The following is an 18,154-nucleotide window of genomic DNA, read 5'->3' on the forward strand; positions in this document are numbered from 1 at the left end:
ACTTGTGCGATTGAGTGGTAGGGGGAGTGATAATATGATGTTGAGTGTGATGTTGTGAGTCTAAAATGAGAGTGGAGGTGGTGCGGAGAAGTATATATCGGGAAGGTTGGAGTGTAGTATCTGGAGGGTTAGTATGTGGGTACCCATGAATCAAGAGTGGAATTGACTCACAGCAGATAGACACAAAAAGGCAAAGTAATTCTATTCGAGGAGATGCAATGTAGATGATGTCCAAGTGATAGCAATGATATGATATAGATGGGGTGGATGTTAAAGATGATGCCATAGGCGGTGAGGTTCTGCCTCTCCGCGGCGGAGATTCCCCGATTGGGAACTATCCCCTCATCTTTTATTTTCGACTCCAAAAAACAACCATCCAACTCAATTCCCACTGCAATCTCTCCCTACTAATCTGTCAAGATGCCTCCTTCTGAGCACAGTCTCTTCCAATTCCTCGCCAAAGCCCTCCAAACCCACCACCGCTTCCTCGCCGGCCGACTCTCGCGCGCCGAAAGCCCCATCTACGTCATCGGCAACCCCTCCGCCGACCTCGATTCCATCATCTCCGCCATTGTCTATGCCTCCTTTGCCCATCCCCGGCCTCACGTCCCTCTAATCAACCTACCTACTGTCCCGGCAGGCCCTGAACTGCGCCGTCTGCGTCCCGAATTCATTAAATCACTCTGGCTCTCCACGCACCCCCCAGTCCCAGACGAAGAAACATGGTCCGACACGCCCGAGTCCGCCGGTCCCCTTCTCCAAGAACACATCCTCACCGTCTCCGACTTTGCAACTCACCTCCAAGACTACAACCACAATGATAATCAATTAACCGCCGACGCCGTCCTCGTCGACTGGAACGCCCTCCCCATCCGCTCCCCCAACCAACCCCGAGGCCAAGGCTCCCTCGCCGCCCTTCCCAACCTCACCTTCACCGTCCTCGGCTGCATCGACCACCACGTCGACGAACACTTCCTGGCCCCAATCACCGACCCAGACCAGCCCTTCCTCCTCCAACCCGCCGGATCATGCACCTCGCTCGTAGTCAACATGCTGGATAAAATGGACCGCTGGCGGCGCACTTCCTCCACCACCTCCAGCCCTTCGGAGCTATCGTCAGAACTCCAACTAGCCAAGCTAGCCATGAGCGCTATTCTCATCGATACGGCGAACTTCACCGCCAAGGAGAAAGTCACGGACTCGGATACGCTTGCGTATAGTTTTCTGAGATCGAAGATTAATGCGATTTCGAATCGAGATGGAGATGGGGCTGGGAAGCCATGGGATCATAATAAGTTCTACGAGGAAGTGCTGGCTGCGAAGCAGGGGAGTTTGGATTTGTTGACTGTTCCGGAGGTGTTGGAGAGGGATTATAAGGAGTGGAGCGAGAAACCCTCATCTTCTTCTTCTCAGGAGGTGAAGATTGGGATCTGTTCGATGGTGCGATCATTGCCGTGGTTGGAGCGAAAAGCGGGCGGGGCGGATAAGCTCCTCGACGCTGTGGTGGAATATGCGACGAGGGAGGAGTTGGATGTGGTGATGGTCATGACGGCGTTTAGTGGTGCGGAGGGGAATTTTTGTCGGGAGTTGTTGGTGTGTGCGCGTGAAGATGGTGTGCGTGGAGTGGAAGTATTTGAGGAGCAGGCGGGAGTGCAGTTAGGGTTGGAGAAGTGGACGGTGTTGGATGGAGATGAGGAGAGTAAGAGCAGTGAGTTGGGAGATGTAAAGTGGGAGAAAGATGACGACCAGCCGTGGAGGAAATGGATCTGGGTGCAGGAGGATGTCACGAAGAGTCGAAAACAGGTGGCCCCCTTGATTAGGGAGGCTGTGAAGTCTTTGTAACCTTGGATTTACTTAGTTAACTATTCTATATCTCCTTTGGGTATATAGGTTTTGTGAATATATGGGTGGGTATAATTGGGCCACCTGTATAATTATACATGCTTGCTTTCCTTCAGCCATGTCAGTGAACTCAGATCTGGTTCCATATCTATCCTTATCAGCATTGACTGATCGTTTGATTGATGATGGACAATGGCCAATGGGCGAATGCGAGACTGCAACAATCAGGCACAAGACAACTCATAATAAGTACAATACAACTCAAACTCAATTGAAGCCAAATAAAGATTCCAACTTCAATGCTTCCCAACCTCATTCACAGCACCAACCGAGTCTAGTCATGCTTCTAGATCGTAGCAGTAGTTAGTTCATTGCAATTGAATAAATCCCCAAACAGCCATATCATCAGACATGATGCCCCATAACTCAGAAAACCATAATGCATAAAAAACATGAGATAAATTTGTTCAAACAGTCAAGCAGAAAGAGAAAAGGATAAGAAGAATAACACCGGCGCCATCATGGTCTTTCCGGAAACGCCTCAATATGATGGTAGTAACATGTAGGGGTAGATCACGTCCTGCTGCCCCTTGATGATGATGATGATGTCCTGGTACAGATGCCAGTCCCGGACCGGATGCAATGCTGTCAATTAGACATATGTCGATGAAGGAGTCTCCATAGATGTAAAACATAAATAAAAGATTAGATTACAGTCGCGTTTGTTTGGCAAAAGTTCCCAAATGCAAGCCCGGCAGTTCGGGATTCGGTCAGTAACACTCCCATTCGCAAAAGACACACCAGCGTGCAACCCGGTCGGCTAGTACCAGTCCTCGCCAGACGCCGCGTTCGCCAATCTTGATCACCGTCTCCCATACGCTGCCGTCCGCCGGCGCATCGGTGAAGGCGTGCGTGCCTGTGTGGGGGCTGAGCATATGCTCGGGCTTCCGCGTCAGACGCAGAATCTTGCCTGATGGAGACTGAATTGCCAGCTTGGCCGGCTTTTCACGTCCGGACATCGACCGGCCGGATGAAATGGCCGACGTCGAGGCAGAAAACTCGTTGGACACCCCGGACACCGTTGAACCGCCCGCGGAACTGGAAACCATACTTAATGCGCTGGCAGGCCGGGTAAAGACCGACGGTGAGACACGCCCACTGACGCCAGCCTCATTACTGCCGGACGACAAAGCCGGGGAGGCCGGATGTTGGCGGACAGCAAAAACAAAGGTGTTGTTGACCGCCAATTTCGCGCACTGCGGCTGCATGATGTAGAGATCATGTCGCTGAGCGTGAGGGGTCGGATGGCGCAGCACAAAGTCGTACGGCGGGTTCTCACTGCTGTGGAGCATGGGAAGGGCGAGAGCCAACGGATGGGGAATATCGCGACTGGAGTGCATCAATCCCTTCTTGCCGGCGTACACCTTGACTGTGCCCTGTCCTTCGTCGCCGGGCAGGATGGCTTTGACCGTAATCCGCTTCTGTCCGCTGACCCAGTCGGGCTGCACCAGCGCGCGCTTGCGCACAACTTCGCCGCTTTCGAAGAAATCACCATCGGCGTCACGGGCAAACGCTGGGGCTTCCACCTCGGCCGCACATTCCACGTCCGGGGGCACCGAAAGACGGATCTGCATGACTTCCAAGCCGTCAATCCGGATGATACTGGTATCAAAATCGGGGAACTGCATATTCAGCTTGAAATATGGCGGACAGGCCGCCGGCAGCGTCAGTAGAACGTCCGGCGAAATAGGCGGGCAGATGTGCTGCTCCTCAGGAGCAAGAGGAACATGCGTATAGCAAATCTCCAAGGGTCGTGCCAGGAAATACCAGCTTTCGGCCACGGAAGTGTTATTGGTGACGAATTGATTCCGTCGGGGATTCGTAGGGCTGGCAAGCGAACAGTCCATGATGCGCCATTCGCCATCCACAAGCACCGAGTTCCACCAATGGTTGGGTCGCGAGAGGCCGTCCAGGTCAAACATCTCCCCAGGGCTTTTGAGGAACCCATTGATCGCTTCAGCATGGAGACCGACCGCCGCACACATCTCCTTGACCAGGAAAGCCACTTCTTGGGGGCTGCCTCTTTTCGTCTGCAGCACCCGCCGCAAATCAATGCCGATCTCCTCAACCGGGTCATCCCAGGCGATCTTCTCGCTCACCCAAGTAAAGATGGCGCGCAGCCTCTGGACATCACTCTTATAAGGTCGGCAGACATACCCATGCGCTAAGCTCGCCGGATTCGTCATTGGGGGAAGACTGTTGACAAAACGCGCGCTCTTGTCCACAAGATTCAAGTTGGCATTGGCAAAGTTGGTTGGCTCACTGATCGGCAAGCCGTCAATACTTTCATCACCTTCCGCCGTCTCGTAAAGTTCCTCCACCGAATAGATCACAGGATGGTCCATCATTTGGCATCTTTCGGCCCTCTCGATTCTCTCGTTTCGACTGGGCGAGCTCGCGCGGTTCACATCGCGGCGGACTTGCACCCAATCAATGGCGCTGGTGCCAGGCCCCATGTCGCGGGCAGAGTCCCGGCTGGATTGCAGAGCACGGATTGGCGAGATTCCTCTGCCTTTGGTGGGGGACGAAGATCCACCGTTGTGCCCGACTGCGATGCTGCTCCTCGCGTTGGCAGCACCCGTCTTCGCTGACTCGAAAATCTTTTTGAAGAACCCGGGCTTCTTGGCCTTCGGTGTGGAAAGGCCCCCAAACACGGCGGTCGGCTCTTCTGCGCCGCCTTCACCGGACGACCACGGTATGGCAGACGACGCACCTTGCCGAGAAGTATTATGGCTGGAATGGTACGATATACCGGTTAACGGGGTTTCGGGCCTTGCCACCCGGGAGACATCGCTGAAGCCTCTCGAGCGAAACGTGTCGACTGCCGTGTTTGGTCTCTCGGCTGGAGTGGTACCTCTCCTGGCATAACTACCCGCACTCGTTGCACTGAATCCACCGGCCGAGGGACCACTCATGATGCTTTGACTGGTCCTCTCAGTGCTGCCCGTCTGTGTCGTACTCGTACTGTGCACCCCACTCGAAGAGTTTGTCGTGCTGGACTTATTTGTATACGTCCGATTGAGCAAGTCCCCACGGAGGTCTTGGCCGGATCTTCGTCCTCTCACCAACGGGTACTGAGCGGGGATCGAGTTATGCCGGGCATGGTAGGGTACGTTTCTTGGGGGAGGCGGTGGGGCTTCCTCATCAGAGGGTTGCGCATCCTCCTCGGCCTCCCTTTGGCTCTGCTCCTGCATCTCCCGAAGTCGACTCTCCATCCTCTGTACGTAGTTGTTCAGTTGTGGCGGACCGTCCATGTAGGGATCATGTGCATAGACGCTGTTTCTGTGAGTCTGACTGCCATGATATTGGTACTCCTTGTCTCCATCGAATCCCAGAGAGGTTAGTGGCCGACGGGAGGTCTGCGCGGGCCGAGTCTCACGGAAGCTATCATACGCGTCCGGTGACCACGGGTTGTTGAACATCGGCTGCGGCGACGGCGACTGTCCGCCTCGAGGAAGTCCCATATCCTCCAATGAAGTCATCACGTCTTCCATCGCATCACGAAGGGGCGACGGGGTGTGTCCACGGCCTTCGGAGTGGGCAGCCGGCGATGGCGTCCGTGATATTGTAACAAAACGATCATTCATGTCCAGACGTGTGGGCACGTGTGGCTCGATGGACGGCTGGCGATTGACAGCAACTCTGTGTGGTGGTGGGGGTGGCGGGGGCGGCGAGTCTTCTCTCTCGTGCAGCTGAAGTGGAGATATCTCGCGTGAGGAAGGCCGGTGCAGAGATATACTGTGCCTCGGAACCTGAGGAGGCATAAGGTCTTGGTCATCAGGCGGGTATGGGGACACTGCACGAGACGCAGGCCTCTGGATTGCAACTTCCATAGGGGGGAGAGATGGAAGCTGGTAATCGATGGTTGGCGGAGGAGCTGGTGATACTGCACGAGGAGCAGGTCCGGGGCGTGGTGCACTTTGCACAGATGGCATGGAAGGAAGGTGGAGTTCTGGGTCTGGCGGAATGGGCGACACTCCGCGAGAGGGAGGTCTTGACCGGGCCATGTATGTCCCAGGAAGGGTGGACGAAAGTTGGGGATCTGGTTCGGCTGGAGGATGCGGGGACATCGCACGGGACAAAGGCCTAGACCGGGATACGGGCCTCGACAAAGAGCTCTGATGCTTTACAGCGGTTGTTGGGGTGCGTAGCGGCTTCACCTTCCGCGAGGAAAGACTGCCATCTCGGGGTGGAGTTTGCGGAATCGTGCTGGTCACTGGCGATGAAGAGGTCGAGCTCCGGGATAGCTCACCCGAAGGCGCAAGAGCTTCTTTGTGGGCTTGGAATGGCTTTCGGAAGACTGTCTTTTGTTTCTTAGGAGCCGAGGTTGGATTCGTGATCGGCGAGGAGGCAGGTGGTAGCATAGGGCTCGTTGATCGTTGAACTGGTACGAAATCTTCCCTGAGAACTTCGACGAAATTGGAGGGAAACAACCCCATCATGCGCCTGTCACGCCGCAATCGGCCCATCCACCATTGGCCATCACCAGCATTCAGACACTCGATAAGGTCGCCCTCCACGAATCCCAGATCGCGTTTTGTTTCTCCGCCCCATGAGTATATTGCCCGACACCAGCAAGGGAATCTGGTCGGGAGCTGCGGTGCGGCGGGGGCCATTGCGGCTGAAGTGACCGAGCACGAGCGGACCGGGATCGACTACTACCACCGTTGAATGCTAGCCAGAGCGGACGTCAGATTGCTGGGGGGGCGGGAAACGATCGGAGATGCAATTGACGTGTCAGAAGATTGATATGATGCAAGTATCAGGTTCCGATCGAAGTATCAACGGGGTAGAAAAGTCAAAGGGCGAATATAGCTACAAGCGCACCGTCGCTGAACGAGAGACAATAACGGAAGCATTAAGGACCGGGTAACGGAGCTGTAGACCAACACATGGCAAGAAAGGAAAAACAAAAACAAGGGAAGAGTAGCACGCCGGAACGCGACGAAGGGAGGGGGGGGAAGGTTCAGCGTGGGATGCGACACGCTTTAGGTTAAAGGGAGGGGGATTTGGGGGAGGGAGGGGGGAACTTGGTTAGTTTAGTGAATGGAGGAGAGCTAGGAAGGGGGGGAGAAAGGAAGAGAGAACGAGAGAGCGAGAGATGGACTTGGAACTGAAGGGAAACTGGACGGTGAGGCCCGATCGATGTTTTGGTGTTTACGTGGGCTCCGTTTCGGGACTAGTTCCTCTCTTATCGATAAGCTTATTACGCACAGTCCCTTTGCTACTAACCAGTGACTACCCTCTTCTCTCTGGAGGTTATAGCTATCTCTCTCCCTTTGTAACTCACGTCGCGGAAAGATGTCGGTTCAACATACCAATAAACGAGCTCATTCGAATCAACCATGGTCATACGAAGCCCCAAGGTACTCCGCTTGTGGCTACTAGGGGTCCCCCCTCCCCCCAGGTGAGGATCCATGGTTGTACCTCCGCTACCCGCCGTATCACCCAGAAAATATTCATCCCTGGGTTGCCAATCAAGTCCTGTTTCATCTATAGATTAATACTTGTGGTGCAGTTCACAACTTTGTACCCACATCAAAGGGGAACCAGCGTGGAACTTATGAGAAATCAAACCATAGTTTACTCGCCTGCGAAACAGTTGAGGTACTATATAGTATCTGAGTCTCCTTGTGTTTTCACTTTCGATGGGATTCTTCATGATAGCTAATCCGTTTGTCACTCAGCTCACAGATCTACCATACTTATTGCAACGGTTGAGCCACTCTCTCTCTCTATATACACGGCTAAGTCGGCTAAGTTCCTTTTAAATCTAACGTGTCGAGACGAGGACTCCAAAGGCATCATCCCCTGGTATGTGGCCAAAATCCCTCCAACTCAACTGGTCAGCTGCCGCGGCCCCTTGCTTGGCCGGGGTAATGATGGCCGATACTGTGTGCATCGCATTTCCGAGGAACTGATTGACCGGCCGACGAAGTTTACTGTCGTATCCTGGTTGTCCTGTCTAGAATTCCTTTACTCGATACAAGTCATTGGAAGCGACTTCAGTCTATTACTCGCTAGATCTTTAGCGGGCAACGTACCAGCACTAGTCGTGTACTGCCTCAATGCCGCTATCTACGCAGTTTATCATCGGCCGTAGTGTCCAGATCTCGGAATAATTGTCAGTTAGTAGATATATATACTATAATGATGTGTAGCATACATTCAATGGTGCAGTAAGTAGCAAGGGAACGAGATGCTAACCATTTCCATGTGGCACCAATTTCGTCCATACCATTCTCTTCATTACAGTCAATCATTTACTGTATTCTATATTCATTCAAGTTATCTCTGCTAGTACTACTGTAGCAGCGGAGTAAGATGGAAGGCTGCCATTCCAGCCAGGCTCGAGGATACACGTGCCACCCACAAGTTTACCACCCAACCTGGAACACGCTAGTCTAGTAAATCACCTGCCAGTTTTCTCAACCGAGCATTAGATTGCGCTTGTCTACAATCAATACTGTACAGCGAAATTTGTCTTCTATTGTGTGACATAAACTCATAGTCCAGGTCTCATGATGCTTACTGGCACAAGTATCCGACCAAAGAAGTTCTTCCTTCGGAAGTATGGGTGGAAGGGTACGCGGTTCGGAAAAGTCTCTGCAGCGTCGACAACAGAACCACCAAGGTTCACGAGAGGCTCACGCCAAGTAACCTTATTGAGACCCGTATCCGGGATGGCTGGTACCAGATGGCTTGTGTGCTACTTCTTATTGACAGCAAGCGTTTTTGTCGATTGTGTTTGCTCGCTCCTGCGTACGGAGGATTGTAAGCTGATAGTCTCGTGGACCATAACGTGACATGATATTCCAGGAAATCAGAGAGCTGACAAATACATCTGAACCTGCTAGATAGGCCTACGTTATCTTCTGTATCCTTTGCTGAGACATGTTTGGGATTATCCTCCATTGTTAAGGGTTTCCGAAGCCGAGGGATATGCACTATATTTATCGGACCACACATGATCCTTGAGCAAACCATTGCTCCTATGACTAAGAACGCTTGACAAACCCACTGCGAGGCTTTTCGGGAGAGGCTTGGCAATGTCTCACTACCAGATCATAGGGATACCGCCTCTTGGTTCATACTTCCTGCATTGGCTTCTTCTGCAAACAGCCCATTTTCAGCTATCTAGCCTGACCATGCTGACCGTAATGAGGGATGGCAATAGGCTTGAAAGTTGCTGATGGTGTGTAAGATTGACTAACCTCTAGGAATACTTATGAAAATGCCAACTCAGACCAAATTTGGACCGCAATGGCACGAGTGGAACGCAGGGTGGCAGCACGGCTTATGAACCTTATCAATGCGACGCCTCGAGAGCGCCCTCAAATACCTGTCTAGAATCACACATTCTCGGAGGTTAAAGTTCTAGTTTGGTTATTCGGGCGAATTATTGAACCTTGACATTTGTGGGACACATGTCAAGCATGACCCGCCACTCGAATGGAAGGTTCGGTGGCTGAAGCAAATTTGAGACGATCCTGATTCAACACAAACCCCTCGAGCCCTGCCATCAGAGCCGTCCGAGCACGGTGTGCAAGAGCTCTGCCAGTTAAACTACTCAGTACTAGCCAAATGGTACTCAGCATGTTGATTATATATTCGAGCATCATGCAGGGTTTCAAACCAGGGGAAGGAGTGCAGAGTCGAGTCGAACCTGCAGGATACTGAACAAGCCGTGAACTAAAACAGTTCATATCCCTAGCAAGGCAAATGAACCGGCCATGCTCGAGAACCGGGTAGATATGGCAGGAAGAATGATCCGTCGGTCAGGCTGCTTCGAGCATGTCATGTCACCACTACTACTCCACCGACTACATTCCAGCAACAATAACCTTGTTTCTCCAGACATCGTTCGCTGACTAGTTTGTCCGAGTTTCGGAAGTTGAATAAGCCAACATACACTTCGGGGGATCTCGTTGGTAGGAAACGCAAGGTACATGCAGGGCAGCAGGGCACGGATCTTGACTGCCTGGTCTTTCGGCATGCGTCTTTCTGCGTCTTTCCCACCGATATCATCGGCGAAGCGAGAAATCCTTCGGCCTGGCCCGTGGAATTTTGTGTCTCATGCCTAGGGAGGAAAGATGTCAGGGGAATCTTCACCCCAGACTTCTTTGTCGTTTGTCACGTGCTCGCTGCAACCTGCTGATCGTCGCCAAATGGGGCGGCGACGACTTTCCTCTGTAGGACTCCTTCCCCCCTAGCCAAACGGACGCTGCTCGCCATCGCAACGCCGTCCCTTGATGCATCTCCAGAACACGGCTGCCTAGTTGTTCGATTACCACCAGAAGCAGGGGTTGAGACACCGATATCCCCTTGATAAACGTTGTGGCCTGACGGTTGAGGTAGCCCCACAGGATGTCGGCCTCATGGACCAGAGTCTCAAGTCTAGAATTTCCAAACAGGGTAACTCCACAGAGTGCCCAGATGGTGTGCTCCTGATCCACCGCCATGGTTGTGTCCATTCACAGCAAGTCCCTGTCAGTATGCGAAGGATCCCCAGAAGCGGAAACTGAAGGATACTACTGGAAGCTCACCAGAACAATTTAGTGCCTGTCAACTAATTGTAACATCACGATTCGCTGCATGTGTTGCAATGCAACCCAATTGAGCTGCTCTGCTAAGTTCAACTCTTTACAATCGCCCCCCTAGATGCGCCATGGAATGCACCTTAACCAGTTCAGCGCATGCCGTAGTTGAGACACCCTCCCCCACCTAGCTATGGGGGCCTTAAATCTACATGTGTATAAAGTGTGCGTCTCATCGACATGGATGTGGAAGGCCAGATGGACTTTGGTCTGACAACGGCGATTGACCGATCAATAGACATCTTCCGCAAACATGGAGGGTCCATCTCGTGTGTACCTTTTTGGAGACCAGACCAGCGACATCGAAGCTGGCCTACGCCGTCTGCTCCAAGCGAAGAATAGTACCATTGTCCAGTCCTTTTTCCAGCAATGCTTCCATGCAATCCGTCAAGAGATCGCGAAGCTCCCGCCGTCTCATCGGAAGCTCTTCCCACGCTTCACGAGCATCGTTGATCTCCTTTCCAGGAGTCGTGAATCAGGTCCTAGCCCTGTCCTGGAGAGTGCATTGACATGCATCTACCAATTGGGTTGTTTCATTCAGTAAGTCAATGAGTTACCATCTATACTTGACAAGTCTGACCAGCCTTCAGCTTTTACGGGGATCTTGGACATGACTACCCTACACCCTCCAACAGCCATCTTGTTGGCCTGTGCACTGGTGTTCTGAGCTGCACGGCTGTAAGTTGCGCCAGAAATGTTGGAGAGCTTATTCCAGCTGCAGTGGAATCGGTTGTAATTGCACTGCGACTGGGAATCTGCGTTTTTCGAGTTCGAGAACTGGTGGACTCCGCCGATTCCGAGTCAACATGCTGGTCAGCGTTGGTTTCTGGAATCAGTGAAGCAGAGGCTAGCCACCTGATCGACGAGTACAGTAGTAAGAAGGTGTGCTCTTCCAACTTTAAACCCCCACATTGTGGGATGCTGACAGATGCAGGCTACTCCGCCTTCTTCGAAACCGTATATCAGCGCGGTAAGCTCTAATGGCGTTACTGTCAGCGCACCACCTACGGTACTTGATGAATTCGTCGAGACCTGCATTTCCAAGAATTACAAGCCAGTGAAGGCCCCTATTCATGGCCCGTACCATGCGCCACATCTGTATGATGATAAGGATATCGAACGTATCCTGCAGCAGTCCTCTGCTCTAGAGGGACTGACCGGCTGTTCACCCGTTATTCCTATCATCTCCAGTAACACTGGAAAGCCGATCAAGGCCAAGTCCATCAAAGATCTCTTCAAGGTCGCACTGGAGGAGATACTCCTACGACGACTATGCTGGGACAAGGTCACGGAGTCCTGCACATCAGTCTGCAAGACCGGCACAAACCACTCTTGCAAATTGTTTCCGATCTCGAGTAGCGCCACTCAAAGTTTGTTCACAGTCCTCAAGAAGGCCGGTGTGAGCATCAGCTTGGAGACTGGGGTAGGAGAGATCGCGACGAACCCAGAAATGCGGAACCTTACTGGCAAGGCAGAAAATTCAAAGATTGCTATCATTGGTATGTCTGGAAGATTTCCTGACTCGGATGGTACGGAGAGCTTCTGGAACCTCCTGTACAAAGGACTCGACGTACATCGCAAAGTCCCCGCAGACCGTTGGGACGTTGATGCCCACGTCGACATGACCGGGTCAAAGAGAAACACAAGCAAAGTGGCTTACGGTTGCTGGATCAACGAACCCGGCCTGTTTGACCCCCGATTCTTCAACATGTCGCCTCGGGAAGCACTCCAAGCAGATCCTGCACAACGTCTTGCGTTGCTTACAGCGTACGAGGCTCTCGAGATGGCTGGCTTCATCCCGGATAGCTCTCCATCGACGCAGAGGGACCGTGTGGGTATTTTCTACGGAATGACCAGTGACGACTACCGTGAGATCAACAGCGGCCAGGACATTGATACCTATTTCATCCCTGGCGGTAACCGAGCATTTACGCCGGGTCGGATAAACTACTACTTCAAATTTAGCGGCCCCAGTGTGAGCGTTGACACAGCGTGCTCGTCTAGTCTTGCTGCTATCCACATGGCTTGCAATTCGATCTGGAGAAATGACTGCGATGCCGCCATCACTGGAGGTGTGAACATTCTGACCAACCCTGACAACCACGCCGGTCTGGATCGGGGCCATTTCCTGTCCACCACTGGCAACTGTAACACCTTTGATGACGGCGCCGACGGCTACTGTAGAGCGGACGGAGTTGGAAGCATCGTTTTGAAGCGGCTTGAAGATGCCGAGGCCGACAACGACCCGATCCTGGCCGTCATCAACGGTGCTTACACCAACCACTCGGCGGAGGCCGTGTCAATCACTCGTCCCCATGTTGGCGCGCAAGCATTCATCTTCAACAAGCTGCTCAATGATGCGAATATCGACCCTAAGGACGTGAGCTACGTGGAAATGCATGGCACTGGAACTCAAGCAGGTGATGCAGTCGAAATGCAGTCCGTTCTTGACGTCTTCGCACCAGACTACCGCCGGGGTCCCGGTCAATCGCTTCATATCGGTTCTGCCAAGGCAAACATTGGACACGGTGAATCCGCATCAGGAGTGACTGCTCTTGTCAAGGTCCTCCTAATGATGAGAGAGAACATGATTCCTCCTCATTGTGGTATCAAGACCAAGATCAATTCCAATTTCCCGACAGACTTGGCGAAGCGCAATGTTCATATCGCCTTCCAACCCACTCCCTGGAATCGGCCAGCTTCAGGAAAGCGGCGAACTTTCGTCAACAACTTTTCTGCTGCTGGTGGTAACACTGCTCTTCTACTGGAAGATGCTCCCATACCGGAACGCCAAGGGCAGGACCCCAGGTCGTTCCATTTGGTCTCCGTGTCAGCAAGATCCCAGTCTGCATTGAAGAACAACGTCGAAGCTCTGGTGAAGTACATTGACTCTCAGGGCAAGTCCTTTGGTGTGAAAGAGACTGAATTCCTTCCAAACCTGGCGTACACGACCACCGCACGCCGTATCCACCATCCCTTCCGTGTCACTGCGGTTGGAGCGAACCTACAATCACTGCGTGACTCGCTGCATGGTGCTTTGCACCGTGAGACATATACCCCAGTTCCCTCAACGGCTCCTGGTATTGGTTTCGTCTTCACCGGCCAAGGAGCCCAATACTCCGGAATGGGCAAGGAACTCTACCGCAGTTGTTTCCAATTCCGAACCACCATTGAGCATTTTGACTGCATCGCAAGAAGCCAGGGCCTTCCTTCTATCCTTCCTCTTGTCGATGGAAGCGTGGCTGTCGAAGAACTTAGCCCTGTCGTGGTACAAGTGGGAACTACCTGTGTACAAATGGCTCTAGTAAATTACTGGACTGCTCTGGGTGTGAAGCCGGCCTTTATCATCGGACACAGTCTTGGAGACTATGCAGCCCTTAACACGGCCGGTGTTCTATCCACCAGCGATACAATCTATCTGTGTGGCCGGCGTGCTCAGTTGCTGACGAAGGAATGCAAGATTGGGACACATTCGATGCTGGCCATCAAGGCGTCCCTGGCAGAGGTCAAACATTTCCTCAGAGACGAGCTCCACGAAGTCTCTTGTGTTAACGCACCTGCGGAGACTGTCGTCAGCGGCCTTGTCGCTGATATCGACGAGTTGGCTCAGAAATGCTCCACAGAGGGTTTGAAGTCAACCAAGCTCAAGGTTCCTTACGCGTTCCATTCCTCTCAGGTTGATCCTATCTTGGAGGCCTTCGAAGATATTGCCCAAGGTGTCACCTTCCACAAGCCGACAACACCTTTCGTCTCAGCCCTGTTCGGGGAAGTGATCACCGATGCTAACTGGGAGTGTCTCGGCCCCAAGTACCTGCGCGATCATTGCAGAAAGACGGTCAACTTCCTTGGCGGCGTGGAGGCTACGAGGCATGCGAAGCTGACCAATGACAAGACTCTGTGGGTTGAGATCGGCTCACATACCATTTGCTCTGGAATGATCAAAGCAACTCTTGGACCGCAAGTTACAACGGTTGCATCTCTACGCCGCGAAGAAGATACCTGGAAGGTCCTTTCGAACAGCCTTGCGAGCCTTCATCTGGCGGGTATTGATATCAACTGGAAGCAATATCACCAGGACTTTAGCTCCTCTCTCCAGGTCCTCCGCCTCCCATCCTACAAGTGGGATCTCAAGAACTACTGGATTCCCTATACCAACAACTTCTGCCTGAGCAAGGGCGCTCCAGTTGCGACAGTAGCGGCAGGGCCACAGCATGAGTACCTGACAACCGCGGCTCAGAAGGTCATTGAGACTCGAAGTGATGGAGCAACAGCTACAGTCGTGATAGAGAACGACATTGCTGATCCCGAGCTCAACCGCGTCATTCAAGGCCATAAGGTCAACGGTACTGCTTTGTGTCCCTCAGTAAGTTACCGCTCTTGCCCAACGACTGCGTTAAGATTCGTACTAATCAGGATATAGTCACTATATGCCGACATCTCTCAAACGCTTGCAGAGTATCTCATCAAAAAGTACAAGCCTGAGTACGATGGACTTGGACTGGATGTGTGTGAGGTCACAGTGCCACGACCACTGATTGCGAAAGGCGGACAGCAGCTCTTTAGAGTATCTGCGACAGCGGATTGGGCGGAGAAGAAGACAACCCTTCAGATATATTCAGTCACTGCGGAGGGGAAGAAGACGGCTGACCACGCAACTTGCACTGTCCGATTCTTTGACTGCGCTGCTGCGGAGGCGGAATGGAAACGAGTTTCCTACCTTGTCAAGAGGAGCATTGACCGACTGCATGATATCGCCGAAAATGGTGACGCTCACCGTCTTGGTAGAGGCATGGTTTACAAACTCTTCGCTGCCTTGGTTGATTATGACGACAACTTCAAGTCCATTCGCGAGGTTATTCTTGACAGTGAACAGCACGAAGCGACTGCACGCGTCAAGTTCCAAGCACCACAAGGCAATTTCCACCGAAACCCGTTCTGGATTGACAGTTTTGGACACCTGTCTGGGTTCATCATGAACGCAAGCGATGCAACCGATTCCAAGAACCAGGTCTTTGTCAATCACGGATGGGACTCCATGCGTTGTTTGAAGAAGTTCTCGCCTGATGTCACCTACAGGACTTATGTTAGAATGCAGCCTTGGAAAGACTCCATCTGGGCTGGTGATGTCTACGTTTTCGATGGGGATGATATCGTTGCGGTGTATGGTGCAGTCAAGGTGAGTTCGGCCCGCGCTCAGTTGCAGAAGGTTCAAGGTGCTAATCATTGGTGTCACAGTTCCAAGCCTTATCACGCAAGATTCTCGATACGGTCCTACCTCCAGTTGGGGCTTCGAAGGGCCCCGCCAGACCAGCCGCCAGCGCTCAGAAGGCGGCCCCTGCTGCTGCCAGCAAGAGTCGTTCTAGCGCCCCGGCCCCGGCGAAGCCTGCTGCTAAGCCCAGCGCCCCAAGCTTGGTCAAACGGGCACTTGCCATCCTCGCAGAGGAAGTGGGTCTCTCTGAATCCGAGATTACGGATGATCTGGTCTTCGCAGACTACGGTGTGGACTCCCTTCTTTCGTTGACGGTCACGGGCAGGTATCGTGAAGAGCTGGATATCGACCTCGAATCCTCCATCTTCATCGACCAGCCGACCGTGAAAGACTTCAAGCAGTTCTTGGCCCCAATGAGCCAGGGAGAAGCCAGCGATGGGTCCACCAGTGACCCAGAGTCTAGTAGCTCCTTCAATGGTGGCTCTTCAACAGACGAGTCCAGTGCTGGGTCCCCTGTCAGCTCACCACCAAATGAGAAGGTTACGCAGGTCGAGCAGCATGCTACGATAAAGGAGATTCGCGCCATTTTGGCCGATGAGATTGGTGTTACGGAGGAGGAGCTGAAGGACGATGAGAACTTGGGAGAGATGGGGATGGACTCTCTGCTTTCGCTTACGGTGCTTGGTAGGATCCGTGAGACATTGGATCTGGATCTTCCGGGCGAGTTCTTTATCGAGAATCAAACTCTGAATGACGTGGAGGATGCATTGGGCCTCAAACCCAAGGCAGCTCCTGCGCCAGCGCCAGCGCCTGCTCCCGTACCCGCACCCGTGTCCGCGCCCATATTGAAGGAGCCTGTCCCCAACGCAAACTCTACCATCATGGCCCGGGCGAGCCCGCACCCTCGATCAACCTCCATTCTGTTGCAAGGAAACCCGAAAACCGCGACCAAGACCCTGTTCCTGTTCCCTGATGGTTCTGGCTCCGCAACATCGTATGCAACCATTCCCGGAGTGTCCCCGGACGTGTGTGTCTACGGGTTGAACTGCCCGTATATGAAGACTCCAGAGAAGCTCAAGTATCCCCTTGCTGAGATGACATTCCCCTATCTGGCCGAGATCCGCCGCAGACAGCCCAAGGGCCCGTACAACTTCGGTGGATGGTCTGCAGGTGGTATTTGCGCCTATGATGCCGCTCGCTACCTGATCCTCGAAGAGGGCGAACAGGTTGACCGATTGCTTCTTCTTGACTCGCCCTTCCCCATTGGCTTAGAGAAGTTGCCCACTCGGCTGTACGGTTTCATCAACTCAATGGGTCTCTTTGGTGAAGGCAACAAGGCTCCCCCGGCCTGGTTGCTCCCTCATTTCCTGGCCTTCATTGATTCCCTCGATACCTACAAGGCCGTCCCACTCCCCTTTGACGATCCGAAGTGGGCCAAGAAGATGCCCAAGACATTCATGGTCTGGGCCAAGGACGGTATCTGCAGCAAGCCGGATGACCCGTGGCCCGAGCCGGACCCGGACGGCAAGCCGGACACGAGAGAGATGGTCTGGCTCCTCAAGAACCGGACCGACATGGGACCCAACAAGTGGGACACACTCGTCGGGCCCCAAAACGTCGGTGGAATCACTGTGATAGAGGGTGCGAATCATTTCACCATGACTCTGGGACCCAAGGCTAAAGAATTGGGCTCGTTCATTGGCAACGCCATGGCCAATTAAATTGTTATGCATTACGCCTTCCTCCAAGACTCCCGCTAGGACTGACAACACTACCATCCTATTAATGGAACTCGCATAATAATCCACTAATGCTGGTGTTGTACCCCCTCAGGATTCAAGCACACTATTGTTGTGATTGCAATCGGCGAATTCCGTGGTGCTAATGGTCTACCTGGTTCCGGGTCCCTTGGAGTGAAGTGATGATGTTGATGAAAAAGACGAACGATGTGATATACGAACCCCTCATGTCATTTGCTACATCCTTATCGGAGTTAGTTGATATGTCTCATCTACGTACCTATGTTACTTGATTTATGATAGAATGCCAATACGAAAAAAAGTCATATCAAACCAGTGCCCATGCCCAAGTTGTGATAGAGTAGAGCACTCGTAGAATGGAAAATCGGGAGTCTCACATCTCCCATAACCTAGACTAACCGATAATACAAAACCTCTGCAAGTTTGGATGGTGACTAGAACCCCAACAACACTGGCACCGCAATCGGCGATAGGAAACAAAGAAACGTCCCGATGAATGCAAGGTAATCCATCTATTCCATCTCATACCGGGATGAATGCATAGCATGCACAGTATGCATGTGAGCATGGATAGGAGACTAAAGAGGATGGTGGGAACGAATTTGTTTGTATGTTTCATTGGGTTGATTGGTTATCTGGTTGAACTTCTAATGCACTGTAACCCAATCTAGTCACTCCTGGGAGGG

The 18,154-nt window shown here is 52.6% G+C and overlaps 6 protein-coding genes across 6 annotated transcripts; 3 read left to right on the plus strand and 3 right to left on the minus strand.

Moving 5' to 3' along the window:
• Window positions 1-375: 375 nt before the first annotated feature.
• BDQ94DRAFT_179119 (putative exopolyphosphatase) lies at window positions 376-1,921 on the plus strand. The gene has a single exon (XM_026773292.1). It carries the CDS (start codon window positions 421-423, stop codon window positions 1,840-1,842), a length of 1,422 nt encoding a protein of 473 aa, XP_026625709.1. The 5' UTR covers window positions 376-420; the 3' UTR covers window positions 1,843-1,921.
• BDQ94DRAFT_144821 (uncharacterized protein) lies at window positions 1,807-2,830 on the plus strand. Its single transcript, XM_026766528.1, has one exon. The coding sequence runs from the start codon at window positions 1,904-1,906 to the stop codon at window positions 2,207-2,209; it is 306 nt and encodes a 101-aa protein (XP_026625710.1). The 5' UTR covers window positions 1,807-1,903; the 3' UTR covers window positions 2,210-2,830.
• On the minus strand, window positions 2,613-6,518 carry BDQ94DRAFT_170912 (putative SH3 domain protein (Cyk3); the record flags this gene model as incomplete). The annotated part of the gene is made up of 1 exon (XM_026771600.1): window positions 2,613-6,518. One exon carries the CDS (start codon window positions 6,516-6,518, stop codon window positions 2,613-2,615), a length of 3,906 nt encoding a protein of 1,301 aa, XP_026625711.1.
• Window positions 6,519-8,671: 2,153 nt separating this feature from the next.
• On the minus strand, window positions 8,672-9,606 carry BDQ94DRAFT_144826 (uncharacterized protein). Its single transcript, XM_026766529.1, has one exon. The coding sequence runs from the start codon at window positions 9,522-9,524 to the stop codon at window positions 9,333-9,335; it is 192 nt and encodes a 63-aa protein (XP_026625712.1). The 5' UTR covers window positions 9,525-9,606; the 3' UTR covers window positions 8,672-9,332.
• A 404-nt stretch (window positions 9,607-10,010) lies between these two features.
• On the minus strand, window positions 10,011-10,364 carry BDQ94DRAFT_170913 (uncharacterized protein; the record flags this gene model as incomplete). The annotated part of the gene is made up of 1 exon (XM_026771601.1): window positions 10,011-10,364. One exon carries the CDS (start codon window positions 10,362-10,364, stop codon window positions 10,011-10,013), a length of 354 nt encoding a protein of 117 aa, XP_026625713.1.
• Window positions 10,365-10,752: 388 nt separating this feature from the next.
• Window positions 10,753-17,756, plus strand: pksP (polyketide synthase alb1; the record flags this gene model as incomplete). The annotated part of the gene is made up of 5 exons (XM_026773293.1): window positions 10,753-11,039; window positions 11,090-11,381; window positions 11,434-14,862; window positions 14,920-15,675; window positions 15,735-17,756. The coding sequence occupies 5 exons, from the start codon at window positions 10,753-10,755 to the stop codon at window positions 17,427-17,429; spliced, it is 6,459 nt and encodes a 2,152-aa protein (XP_026625714.1). The 3' UTR covers window positions 17,430-17,756.
• Between the last annotated feature and the right edge of the window lie 398 nt (window positions 17,757-18,154).

Source organism: Aspergillus welwitschiae (genome assembly GCF_003344945.1).
Source record: "Aspergillus welwitschiae strain CBS 139.54b unplaced genomic scaffold BDQ94scaffold_18, whole genome shotgun sequence".
Lineage (NCBI taxonomy): Eukaryota > Fungi > Ascomycota > Eurotiomycetes > Eurotiales > Aspergillaceae > Aspergillus > Aspergillus welwitschiae.